The sequence below is a fragment of the Leptinotarsa decemlineata genome, unplaced genomic scaffold (assembly GCF_025532065.1).
Source record: "Leptinotarsa decemlineata unplaced genomic scaffold, Ldec_3_MD MMD2_tig00026336_RagTag_RagTag, whole genome shotgun sequence".
Lineage (NCBI taxonomy): Eukaryota > Metazoa > Arthropoda > Insecta > Coleoptera > Chrysomelidae > Leptinotarsa > Leptinotarsa decemlineata.
Genome location: NW_027412692.1, coordinates 7,354,315 through 7,369,038, shown reverse-complemented (window position 1 = coordinate 7,369,038; position 14,724 = coordinate 7,354,315). Strand labels below are relative to the sequence as shown.

The 14,724-nt window shown below is 38.3% G+C and overlaps 1 protein-coding gene across 1 annotated transcript in view; it reads right to left on the bottom strand.

Annotated features, from left to right (window-relative positions):
• Positions 1-495: 495 nt before the first annotated feature.
• eIF5B (eukaryotic translation initiation factor 5B) overlaps positions 496-14,724 on the bottom strand; it is a 57,583-nt gene continuing 43,354 nt past the window's right edge. The window contains 3 exon segments of the mRNA XM_023157335.2: positions 496-869; positions 10,952-11,113; positions 13,753-14,056. Of these exon segments, the coding sequence (XP_023013103.2) occupies positions 762-869; positions 10,952-11,113; positions 13,753-14,056 (574 nt within the window). The 3' untranslated portion in view covers positions 496-761.

Here is a 14,724-nt window from a genome sequence, read left to right as displayed (position 1 = left end):
TTTTTTTCACTTTCTCAACATTTTAATCGGATGTTGATGTGCTGGGGCGCCCAGGTCGGGCGCCGTCACTCACATCCTGTCGACCTTCTGTGAAAAGTTTGTACCACTTGTAAACAAATTTCCTATTCAGAGCACAATCACTTTATGCCACTGTCAATAAACATTATAAACTGCTGAAACTGTGAACATAGGTTCGAGACGAGTGCACCAACATAAAAAAGCTAATCGAATGTACGTCGCCCGCGATATTTGAACATTCACTAAATTTTTTCAACAGTCCACGTATGACCTTGGAACTAAATGAAAGTTGTTCCGTTCTACTGCCCATATAAAATTAGTTGAAACTCTATTTTTTAAAATTAGAATAATCAAAATCAGAGACGTTCCACAATAAAATTTATTTTTTGTAAAATTACGGTATGATCCTGAAATTCCTTTTCGATTACCGTTTTTCAATTATACTGATGCAAGGAAGAATGGTTTCTCAACAAAAAATAACAATTTATAATTATTTATTCACTTATATAAATATACATCGATTTTTTTTAAATTTCAGCCTGCTCAATTCAATACACAACATTCAAAAACGTTCAGTAAACGATCAATCCAATTTATTGTAACATAATTCATCATTTAAAGATAGATATATAGATAGATAACCTGTCAGGTGTATTGAGGAAGAAAATGAAAAATACTGCACTTTAAAAAATAAAAATTAGTCGATATGGTGGAAAATAAAGGAAGAAAAATAGATAGAAAAGCTATAAAATCTGGAAGAGCTTCTTCAGTTCAACCATGAGTTGCCAGTCAGTTTTTGTGAGGTCGTCTCTGAAGTAATCCTTGCACGCATCAATCGACTGACGAGATATCTGCAAAAAAAAAACAAAAACAAATGTAGGGAGACTAAATCAGTTTTCTGAAGACATTTTTGTCATCATTTAACAAATAGTAAAGTGAAATATACATTCAACTAAAGTAATTTTTTGTGGAGGAAAAATCAGTTTTTCATCGACATTTTTTGGGTATTTGTTACCTTCCACAATCTGAAAAATATAAAAATTATAATGGAGAACTTTATACAAGTGTAGATAGTGGCGAAATGGCAACAGACTGATATCGGAGAGTACCTTGTATTGCAACAAATGTTTCAGTTGTCAATCAACAACATTGACAAAAATTTCATATTTCAAAACTCCTCTGACATCTGTCGAAGAAGTAAAGAAATAAAAAATTAAAAAGGAATAACTGCGAATATATTGAATTTTTTTGTCCATTTCTGAAGTCGGAGGCAGATTTTGGCCTCCGAAACGTAAAAGATAAGTACTGTATTTTTTCTTAACAATTTTTTTTGATAGGCAAAATTGTTAAATACGACAAGTTACTGATAAATAGAAGATTTCTCTTTGTGAAAAATACTTTGATTTTTACGCAGTAACTTATCGAGGTAAACTAAAAAGTTTACCCTTCTACACTTGAATAAAGTTCTCCATTATAATTTTTATATTTTTCGGATTGTGGAAGGTAACAAATACCCAAAAAAGGTCGATTGAAATATACAGTATGAACGTAAATACTCCCCCCACTCTTAACTTCTGAACGGAACAAGATACCCTAGGATTTAGGTGTTTAAAATTGATACAAAATTGTTTAGTATAAATACAATGAATGGTATTGGTATATAGTAAAATAAATGGGAATTGGTAGTAAAGTGCACTCTTCAGTAAAGCACCCTGTGTATACATGTTAGCTGCCTGCTGCGTTTTATTATAACATGTGACTTTTATCACTGATGTTTTGCCTCTTTTATTATCATAATTTTTTTTGATAAAATGTCATATTTTAATAGTTATTATTATATTCTTAGCAAAGACAAATCCAAAAAGACACAAAATCATAAAAATTGGTCGAGATGTTCTGGAGTTTTTTAATATTATTATTGTTATTGATAAAATATCATATTTCAATACTTATTATCCTATTCTCGAAGGGAACAAATTCAAAAAGACAAAAATTATAAAAATTGGTCCAGCCGTTCTCGAGTTATTATTATTATTATTTTTATTGATAAAATATAATATTTCAATGCTCATAATTATATTCCCGGCGAAGACAAATCCAAGAAGACAAAAATTATAAAAATTGGTCCAGCTGTTCTTGAGGTTTTAATTTTTTTTACCGTAGTACGCGGTGGTCAGGCCCTATCTCCCGAAGCCCCGTTACATTCGGGATGGGGCACCAGCATTATCATCCAACGACCACTCCCCACACCGTGGGGTAAGTGATCATTGGTTCCGAGAATCATGTGCCCTGAACAAGCATAATGAGCCAAGAATGACAGTCTTCTGCATCTGTCCGGCTAAGATTTCTGCCTTAGCGCGGCAAGCCGGTATGACTTTAAGATTCGAGACTAGAGAAGACATCATTCCACCAAGGACTCCTATAATTAGAACATTCATCTTGACAGAGTGGTTTGGATAGTCTGCGGAGTTCGAAGAGAAAATCTCGATATTTTATCCGTTTTTTCTCCTCTTTTCGGACGATATTCGTCTCGCCAGTAACTGAAAGCAGGACCACATCAGGCTTATTAGCTTGTATGAGCCTGAGGGTGGGCAACGAATAGTTCCAATAAATTCGGCACTTCTCGTTCCCCACAACAGATTCAATATCCCCCGGAACGTAGGGCAACACCGGTGTCTCGTCATACCATGAGAGTACCGTAGATGGTAAGCACTCTTAGGGCCGCATTATGACGATGGATATAGGTCGAGACCGCATAAGCTGGACATGCTGATAGCAAGTGCATTAGGGTCTCGGGCGCCTCGCGGCAAGCCCTGCAACTTGTGTCAGGAACCTCTATACCAATCACGCGACTGCGGTAGACTAAGATGTTGAAGACACCATCCTGACAAGTCATGATAAACCCCTCAGTTTCCGACTTCAGCCCACTCGATCTGAGGAAAGCGAGTCAGGCGCTTTGATAAGCCAAGGCCTCCACAATGCTATTGAAGAAGACCCCATGCATTGGGTTATCTTTGTGTTTTCGCAGAAGTGAGGATATCTCTGTGGCTTTTATATGAGCTTTTTGCTGAACGGGTTCCAACTCGGTGACAGAGATGTGGTCACCTCGTTCAGTGTCGAAAACTAAACCGAGTTCATCAGCTGCTCGGGCAGCTACCCTGAAGAGAATTGCTCCAATAATTCCTGCTCTCTCATGGTCACGAACCATACAGAAAAGAGGATCCGAACTCCTGACGACTTTACATGCTATATCCAGAACCATTCTGTCATGTAGACACTCCAAACTCAAAAGTCCACGGTCTCCCTGTTGTCGGGGGAAGTACAACCGTGGAACGGATGATTTGGGATGCAAACTCCTATAGAGATGCATCATTTTTCGGGTCTTTACGTCGAGTTGATACACTTTCCGAGTCCACTTCACTACTCCAAACGAGTAGGGTAAGATTGGAACGGCAAGCATATTTGTTGCAGCAACTTTGTTCTTTTATTATTATTATTATTTTCATACTTATTATCCTATTCACGAAGAAAACAAATCCAAAAAGACAAAAATCATAAAAATTGGTCCAGTCGTTCTATTCCCGACGAAGACAAGTCCAAAATGACAAAAATCATGAAAATTATATATATTAGAAGATTAGAGGGCAAGGCTAGGTTTCTCTTAATTGGATTAACTTGTTTGTGTACCTTTAAGGACCGGTAGCCAGATTTTAATAATGTTCATTGCCTGTTCTTTTCTATTGCGATTAACCCCGTGTTTTGGAATTTCTATTGCCTCTATATACTTGGATAGTAATTTTGAGTTCTATCGGGTATTACTGTATCTTCAAATGAGATAATGCTGATCTGTCAGTTTGTCCGAGTCGACAATTTCTCTTGTGTTTAAAGAGAACGTCTCTCTGAACATAGAGACGCGTTCAATAATACTCATTGGAATTCCCAATGAACTCAAAAAATTTTTTGTCGAAATTTCAACAGTTCGTTGAAGATTTGTGAAAATTATACCAGAAATTCTATTCTAGTTTCAAAATATTATGAAATTTTGTAGAAATCGTTAAAACCGAATCCAAATCAGTCAATTTCGCAGCAAGAACATCGGCTCGCCCAATTAGAACTTCTCATAAAACTTTACCGCAACTTCATTACTGGAAAATTTCAAACGAATAGTAAAAAAAAACCAATCAGATTGAAATTGCTCATTTCCCTTTTCGGCGTTCCCGTCATTTCGATTCAATTTCCTGTTCGCGAAAGGGTCGAGAAACGAATTATATCCTAACAGCCTTCCTGCCGCCACAGCCGCCGCCGCCGAACATTTCATGAATGAAACTAGAACACGACCCCTTGACCCAAATACTCATTGATTAGATTTGCTGCACACGCCGTCTCTTTCTATTTCCATTCGTGTGACAACCCTCCGAGGGTCCTTGTTTTCGTCCTCATTCATCTCTTGCCTTGGCGTGTACATCATATACGGGGTTATGAATGTGCTATGTTCACTTACAACTTTTCCACGAATGCATTATTTCATACAAAAAAAATATGAGAATCTTCTAAAAAAAGGGAGAAAGTAATTATTTTGTAAGGAATGAACATTTATTTCAAAATTTTATGTAATTCTAAATAATTTCTTGCACCTAGACTTGCCGCTTCCATTTCTTTTTCCTTGATTGTTATGAACTATTGGATGTATGAGAAAAACACTTCAATCAATAATCAAGGAATGAATTGACATTTCAATCGAAGCAACCTTATTGTTTGACGAATTACAAATAAAAATATTTGAAAAAACCTAATGTTTTTGCCTGAGCATCTTATGAAGTGAAGCAATTCATATTTTTAATTTCTTTACATTTTTCAATTTTTATTTCGTTTTTTATCATATTCATACCGTGGAAAATCGATGGAAGGTTGGGGACTTTTCTATAGATACTTCCACGGAAAGTATTCGAAACCCCTTACCCCGTTTGATTCCACCCAAAACAGTCTATGTTGGTATCAGTACCTGAATTTAAATTCTCAAACAGTAGAAAAGCAGTTCGAAAGACAAAACACGGAGATTTAATGTAAAAAGAGTAGATCTGGCAACACTGAACACGACGCTCCTCTCGTGTGGTTTCTTCATCTGAAGTGTATTGATTCACAATATTCTGCAGTATAATTGCATTGCGGCTTCGTTGTAAATAACACTGCCGACAATTTGTTTTTTCATTTCGAAAGCTGAATGAAAATCATGGACATTTTTTCAGACTTTCTCGAGTTTCAAATGAACACGATTTTTCGACTTTGCTATTTACACAAAAGGATTTCGTGAAATCTTATTATTCTGCTTTTTCTGGATTGGCTGACACGATTTTTTGACTTTGTTTTATATATAAGGATATTTTCTCAAAAACGGAAATGCCAACAACGTTGGCATTTCCGTTTTTGTCCCAAAAATCAAAACAAGTGAGAGAACATTTGTTAAATGAAAACACCCTAAATTTACGTCTACAGCCCATATGTCACTTTTTTTTCAACAATGGTGTATGAACCGCCCGGTTCATCAATTTTTATCCTTATTATTGATGTAAAAGTAGAGAATGAAGCAAAAGTGTGTATGAATCAGCCATTAAATTGACCAGGAGAAGAAGTGGGCCCAGATTGGATCCTGGAGGTACACCAGCAGTTGCGTTATATGTAAGTGATGATATCCACATTTTTTATTGTCAAGGCGTGATGGGTAATTGAAATCAAATATGGCAAGCTTCCATTCATTTACATTCATTGTTTATCAAGTGACTGACATATATATTGATTTTTCACTATTGGATTATCTGCGGATGAACACCTCAGAAACCGTGCAGAGTACGAAGTCTGTGTGTTATATTGCAGTGTGACAAACCTTCAAAAGACACGTGTACGAATTTCACAGCTGCCGGACTATTAGTTTGTAGGATAGAACATTGTGAGTGAAGCAACTTTTGTTAGTTTGAAGAAAATGGATAAAAAGGAATTTCGTGTGTTAATAAAGCATTGATTTTTGGCGAAAATAATATTGTTGAAGCCAAGGCTTGGCTTGATGAACATTATTCTGCACAATGAAAATGAACCGTTGAAAAGTGGTTTGCCAAGTTTAAACGAGGTGAAATGAGCACCGGGGACGATACACGCCCCAAAGGGGCCGTTATCAATGAAAACTGAAGTTGATCGAGATTGCTGAGGCTCTAAAGATATCGAAAGAACCTATTGGACATATCATGCATGAATATTTGGGTATCTGGATCAGTAGAGAAGGGAGGGTGAGTATCATTGTACATCCTCCCGAGAAGTTGTCCTCCTAGGTCATCGTCCATCCTGTCCTTCCCAGGAAGGTGGGCAGATCACTGGGAGACATCTCCTTTATATCAGCAGGTGTAGGCCAGACACTATCTTATTGACGATAACTCCGGGTACTCGCATAGGACATGCCTGACAGTCTCATCTTCCTGTTCACACATCCTGTCCCATATTATTGAGGTGTATCCTTAGTTGACAATGGCCAGTCCGAAATCCTACTGTTAAGCGTAGATTTTTCCTGGTCATCGCCAGATATTTCTTAGGCGCCAGCTTCCCAGGGTTGCCCCAAGGTGATCCTGGCAAGATTGCGTTTTTTGATTCCATCCCATCTCTTTAGGGATTGAGCTTGGGTGTAACATTTGGCTAGTTCCGCAATTGTCGAAGTCATCAGGCAGGTCCTAAAATTCTTAGTCCAGCCGCTTTCTTAGCTAAAGATTCGACAATGCGGCAATAATGTTATTATCTACCGAGGCTTTGGCTAAATCTTGGTGACACTCTAGTACTAGCCCCGAGGTTATACGTTGTCTGTTCCAGGCTAATAGGATTTATCTGCTGTCAGTGCAGATTGTTATGTTTTTGCCAGAAATTCCTTTCCTGGTTACATCTTTTGTGGTGATTGAGATACCAGCCAGTTCTGTTTGGACCTCGCTGGTATTTCTTCCCATTCCCCACTTAATCTTTAGGCTTAGTGATCTGGAGTACGCTCCACATCCTGAGCCTTCTTTGGCTATTGAGCCGTCTGTATAAATCCGTATTGCATTTGTAGCATCTGACTCTTGTGTTCTGCTTGATTTGTATTTTGTAGGGTTTGTTAAACACAAACCTGGGTTCAATTGCATCACTGGTTTCCTGCAGCAGAGGTTGCGCAGTAAGCGCTTCCCGTCATAGACCCAGTGTAAATCCAGGTAACCACATTGGGTGGAAGACCCCATGCGCGTTCCACTGTTCTTCGACATTGATCATACGCCCCATATGCCCTTTTTGCTCTACTCTGTAGGTGAGAGTTCCATGTCGAGGATAGTACCAAGGTATTTCACCTCTTCAGAGAAGTTTAGTTTTCTTTTGAAGATTTTGGGAGCCCGATGAACTTCTTTTCCCAGTAAAAAAGACCATCTAAGTCTTCTATTAGTTAGACGGTCAGAGCGGGTCTGATGAGAACAAACACATGACGTACCATCTCACCTCCTACACTGGAGCCAGTGACAGTGTTGCAACAAGCCATTTTTTCATCGAGGTAGATTTCTGGAAGGGAACGGGGTAGAACCGGGGTGGATCCACATTCACATGATGACACCAATCACAGTGACGTATACCTATGACTGTCGTTCTTTGTTCTATGATAAATTTGATGATCGTAATCAAAAACATGTCAAATGTCATTGCATCCAAATTTGGGATCGATGTGTTTTCAAACCATTCCTCGAAAATATTAGCTTCCATGTTCTTATGATAGTCAACATTGTAGTCCTCAATTTTTTTCCATATCCTTTACTTCCTCTGCAATGCACAATGATTAGTCGCGATCTTTTGTTTGCAGGCTTGTTTGGCGTACACATTCTCGAACCATCAGTCCACCCTTTCGCAACTGTGTCGTTAGTGTCATACCAAGTTTCGTCCAAATAGAAAATTTGCCGTTGTTCTTGTCTATATTTAGTTATTCGTTCTAAGCATTTATTACGCAATTCTACTATTCTTCTGCTTTCCATAACTGCTTGACATTTGTTAATTATTTCAAATCTAAATCCTAGTTTCTTTATCCAATTCTGAAGAGTTTTGTCACAGCAGCTCACGTTATGGCCGGAAGTATTCAATTTATTCCTTATGATTTCAATGTAGGAATTTCATTAATTTTATAACAGTCGTATATTGTTTTTTCAATGATTTTATTGGATGAAGATCTGAAGGTTTTGGTAATCCTGTATCACATCGCGTCTTGCGTCCATAAGGTTTGTTTTTGACTATTTCACGTACAGTTGAGAAAGGAATTTCGGTCAAATCTGATGTTGCTTGTAATAGTTTGTTTCCCTCGAAATCAAACTGGAGATGTAGATTCTTATATACATTGAATCATACTCTCTGTGTTTCAATATTCAAATGCATCCGAATCTTATTCCCTGGTATCTCTTTTTCGCATTGTTCACTATCGCTATTGGAATCACTACCCTGGAAAAAGTCTGCGTTGTTATCACACTCGTACTTGTCCATAGACGCCACATTTTAAATAGATAACAAAAATTTTAAGTAAATATAACTGCGTCAATATCGAATTTCAATATTCAAATCGGAATCAGTTCCTGAAATGAACACGACGGCGATAACCAAAGGCCGCACTCCATGATTTCTATTCGTCACCGTAACATGACTTCAAAATTTAATTTTATGACTCTTCAGTCAATCACAAAACTCGGTTAGTAAAACTTATCCAATACGAAACGCCAAGTGTACAGTCCACACATAGAAATGCTTCCGGTTAATTTCTATGTGTTGGTTTTTATGATCTTTGAGGGTGCCGACAACTGTAATAGTGTACAATATCGGTTACTTCGACTATACATAAAACTACATTTACATCACAGACTGAGATTGCACATATTACAAACATTTCCACATTTAGGTTCTCAATTTTAACTAAAAGTGTCGAATGTCATGTCACAAACATCAAATAAACATAAAAAACGCGGTAGATTCAAAATCAAATCTAAATATTTGTTTATTTTTTCAATTTTTATTTTACATTCATTTGCTTTATATCTGAGCGGGGTAGATTTACTTGAGGGGAGCGAGAGGGTGAAGTTGAATTAAAGAGGGGTAGAACTACCCCGTACGGGGTAGCTGTGGCAACAGTGGCCAGTGATCGTTCCGCGGTGGGAAGTCGGGTCTGAACTGGTTTGACAACAATCAGTTTTTTCTTTCTTCCAATTACATGGAAGCTTTGGTCGAGGTGGTGCATTTCAACAAGATCTATTGAACTTGGTTGAGTTAATACAGTACTAGTTATTACGCTCCTGGCTGAAAACTTGCTGCAATGTAGGAGCGCCGAGTCTGGGTTGGTCTGGTTTCCAATGTAGGACCGGCCTAAGACATCTACACACCACGCTTCTCTCATGTTTAGACCAACATCTCGTAAATTACGGCAGAGAAATTTTCCAAACAAACAACCAAAATTTTCTTCAAAACTTCATCAGCGAAACAATTGCCTTCATCGACCTTTGTTAATCCCAACGAATCCATTCAAGTCGACATCATTCATTTTCTAGCCGTAACGTAGCAACATCAGCGGATGGGTAACGCATTGAAAACTTCTTCCCATTCAATCAGATGCGACCCATTCACAACGCGCTCGGTAATCTAGGACTGCGGGGCATTGCACCTCTTTCGTAACAAAACTATCGACCGATGTTACTGCAGTGAAATCTCACCCTCGCCCCCACGCCCCTTTGAAACCCTCTTCTACGGTTCGACCACCCCGTGACCCGACATCCTTTTAACGTTATGGAGTTGCCCTGGAAACGGTTTTCCGACGCTTACAGCGGGGTTCCGTCTTCTTATTTCTCGCGGTCGGTCGGTAGCCGGTCGGTTCGAGCTGACTTGTGGCTCTCGCCTTTTTGGATATTGGCCAAACAGGGAGAACATTTTCCCAAAGAATTAAAGAGCATGGGAAGTAGTTTTGTGAATAGAAAGACCAATTCCACATTTGCAAACCACATTTTAGCAGAAGGACATGAGTTCAATCATGAATACGACGTGTTACATTCAAAAAAATTTGAAACTCAATCTTCTAGAATGTTTAGAAATCAATAGATTCAAGAATTCGGGTAATTTACTGAATTATCAATTAGAATTGAATCACTCTCTGTTACTAAATATTTTTTCAAATGTGGAAACTGAAACATAAACTCAGGTAATTTAATTTATTACAAAAGTATTCATTCTAATGCGAGATTTTAAAAGTTTGAGGCGTTATCATATGATTGCCCTAATGAGCCGTTGGAAATTCACTAATACAACTGCAACAGTCATTTAATCTTTTGTTACTTTTGTGCCTGATATATTTTTAAAGTACTTCCACGGGGAGACAGACGGAAGCACATTACAAGCCACCTGCGCTTAGGCTGCTTTCCTCAAACTCCATAATATTAATAAATTGTATATTAACATATTCCAAATAAATTGAATTGAATTGAAACAATTAGAAGATACAAATATTTGGAACACAATTATTCTAATGCTCAACATTACAATTTTTGATGTTGAAAACCCTAGACGTAATATATTTGTTGAGGTATTATTCAAAGAAGTTCGGAATGTCACGAATATTTTAAGTATAATGTTGATCATATCAGTATGTATTGTTATAGAAGTTAAGAATTCAAGCTACTGAAGCCAAAAAAGTATTATTAAATGAAAAATTAGAAAAAAATAATTGAAAAGCAAATTTTAGAAAGCAGTAGAAATGGAAAAGTAAAAGGTGGTTTCATGAGTACTGAAATACACTGTGATATCCGATAAACCCATATATTTCATAGCTCTATATAAACTTGTAATTCAATCAATAATTGCTTTCACTATTCCTTTTGAAATAGCACCTAATTAACAAAACTATAGAAATTTCACTTACCTTGCTGACAAGGAAGTCCGTTTCATCAAAATGCCTACCAAACATTTTAGGAGATTCTCCAGGTACGGGCTCAATCTTGATGCAAACTTCCATACCTTTTCTTGCAGACTCCACATGTTTGTGATTATTTTCTATACTAGTGACCACGCCAATGTCCACAAACTGCAAGATCAATTAAAATATTTGTCGACTTTGATACAACTAAAACATTAAATCTAGGACAAAATGATCAAATTACAACTACACAGGATGGAGAAGTATAGACAACTTTTATTAACCGAAAACACAAGAAAAATTATGAGACCAATAAAAATATAACCAGTCATCAGCGAGTAAGAAATTAATATTTACATTTGCTGATATTGATGCTACGGATGCCATAGTTTACTACTCGTATATCTGAATTCTATAGTAGAAAACATCACGTTATTTGTCTACAGTGGTCTAATATCGCTTTCACTGACAAAAAAAAACGGGAAATTATTTTCTTGGGTGATTTACCGAAGCCCATCGTTATACTTGGTTCCCATCTACAGGCAGTGTTTTTGACAGTTAAGTGATGAAACTTTTTTTAACTTTAGTGTTCCGCTGTTGGAATTCAAAGACTTTCAGTTTTTCAATTCGAGAACACTTTTCTATTGCAACCTCGGTTTGTTTATACACGAGTTGAAAAACAATTGTGCGTCTCAATGATGTGCGCTAGGGCGTATCCTGGAACATTTAGTGTTATGCAATTTATCCACAATACAGTCTTCAAACACCAACCGAGTGGTGACAAGATGAGTATCAGAGCAATTGGATATAATACACACTATCAAAATCAAGGTAAGAGAAACGACTTCTTTGACTCGGAAACAATTTATCGCGCTGTAATGCAAAAAACTATCATTGGTCTGATTCCCGAAAATGCAAACCCGGCCTAGTGAATACTTCTCCAATCGGTAGCTTCGCGAAATGTTCTCACCGCTTCGACCGAAATAAAACTGCAGACGTAAATGCTCTCCTAGACGTGAAACTCATAAAAAGTGCAAGAACATTCCGGACAATATGAAGCGTCTTCCAACAGGGATTTACGAACTTTAACAATTGATAACGGCCATTTTGTTGACTATACATCTGTCAAATTATCTGTCATTTATTCAGTCTGCTATGCCATATCACCATGGACATATATAATGAGTGATTTTTTTCCTGGTATCTTTTTGGCAACACTGTTTTTGACAGATCACGCGTGAATCGTGTCTTGTGTAATTGTCAAACTTGTTCAGTTTGGTCTATAATTTACCCATGAATCGACTTGAATGAATAACGCTTGCAAATTATTGAATTTTATTATAAAAATTCATGTTTGGTGAAGAAAGTGCATCGTGCACTTCTTCCAATTTATGGGCAGTTTCGTCGGCCTACTGAGGGAGCTATTCGGAAGCTTGTGACTAAATTTCGAACCCAGTTTACATTATTGGACATTAAACACCACCAACACGCATACGTAGAGTGAGGACCGAAGGAAATATTGCGGCTGTATCCGCCAGTGTTCGTGATGACCGTGAAATGTCGATTCGCCGCCGTTCGCAGCAATTGCGTCTCTGTTACTCCACTACGCGGAAAATTTTGCGAAAGGATTTGGGTGTGAAATCTTATGAGATACAGCTGGTGCAAGAATTGAAGCCACACGACCTCCCACAACGTCCTTTGGTGAATGGGCGCTGGCAAAGTTGGAGAAAGATTCACATTTTTATCGAAAAATCGTGTTCAGAGACAAGGCTCGTTTCTGGTTGAATGGATACGTTGATAAGCAAAATTGCCGCATCTAGAGTAAAGATCAGCCAGTATTGCAAGAGCTACCAATGCATCCCGAAAAAGTCACTGTTTGGTGTGGATTATGGGTCGGTGGCATCATCGGGCCGTACTTCTTCAAAGACAACAATGGCCGGAACGTTACTCTGAATGGCGAGCGCTACCGTGTGATGATTGACGACTTTTTGTAGCCTAAAATGGAAGAATTGGACATGCCTGACATGTGGTTTCAACAAGACGATGCCACATGCCACACGGCACGCGAAACAATGGCCCAGTTAAGAGCCGTTAGCAGTCAACAACACGTGCAAATAATAAAATTGTTTCATCAAAATGAGTGTTCTGTTCGGGCACGTACCGCGCGGTTCGCCCATTTTACGGTCGCCATAATCGTCCTACCGAGAAGACTATTCGCAATATGGTTGATAAATTTGAGTTCAGTGGTTCAGTGAACGATCGAACAATACCCGTACGTCGACCAAACGCAAGATCTGACGAAAACATCGCCGCTGTCTGTGAGTGCGTGCAGGAGAATCCGTGCAGTCGATTTCGCGTCGCTCACAAGAACTCGGCCTTTCGTAGACCACAATTTGGCGAATTTTGCGTCGTGACTTGGGCCTGCACCCGTACAAATTGATATTGCTTATCACTGTCTATTCTGATATTTCATGAAAATTTCTATTGTTGACACAGAAACTGCCCTTTTTGGGAAGTAATTTTACGGAAAATGTATTATCAATTCCTATATCAATCAAACGATAGCATATATAAAGTGATATGCATTACGGTACTTTATGTAAAAGCATCCTAACATAACCCTGAATAAGAATTCAATTCAATTCGGAATGATGAAAATTGATGCTGGCCTTTCCAACCTCTTTGGAAATAAATCATTGCATCACCAAACATGCTAAACTATCAAATACAATTTTCGAAACACTGAAACGGGTCCGGAATGTTACCTCGCGGCACCACCAATCAAAAAATCCTTATCTACGACTTACCTCTTTGCTAGGCACGCAAATAGGCGTTCCCTCTCTGACAATTCCGGCTTCGACCATGACGCCAGCGACTATGGGATCACGAGAATTGAACACGAACTGAGGCAGGATCTTAAGCTTGCAGGGGAACACGGCGATATGTTTGAATTCTTCTCGTTTGCGCTGCTTCAGTTCCTCTCGGTACGCCATGAATTTGTCGAAAAGGTGGTAGATGATGTCTGCTTGGAAGATTTTGACGCCGAGGCTATCGGCTAGTTCTTGGGCGTCGCGCTCTATCTTAACATCGAAGGCCAAGATAGTGGCGTACCTGAAGGTAATAATCGGTTTGTGATAACAAGTATATAACTGGAAAATAAAACATTTTCATTTCTAGAGAACCTAGTTGGAAACATCCTTCCTTTAATTTCATTGATTTATGGTTTGTTCAAAAAGTCCATATTCAAAAGTGAAAAAATGCTACGAAACATTTTAAATTGAGGTGAATTCAGAAAACTCTAACCTACATATATTATACTGAAGCGATCGTGAATTTTCAATAACTTCTCTTAAATTACCAAAACAAAATGTGTGCAAGACATAAGTAAGGTGCTAAGGATTGCTTGTTCGGAAATACGGGAGCAATGAGAACCACACTAACAGCAACTTAGTCACATTGTAATTTACCACAGTTAGCAAAGTGAGGCAAGGGTGGGTCAATTTATGTTGGAAAATTCACTGAGCTGCAAGGGATGGGGTGAAAAACACAATCTTTGGAATTTGTAGGTTAGGGTTAGGTCCAAAGTGAGTGGGTCTATTCGACCCTCCACCGCAACCAGCAAGGGTTTATTGTGGCTCACACCTATTCGCACTCGACCAAATAAATCCAGCTTCTTAACGAAGCCCTTTGCAAGGGAGTCGGCCGCCTCATTGCCTTCCAGGCCAGTATGGCCAGGAATCCAAATCCGTTAGGTCTTCCTATCGAGGAGAGTTGTTTTT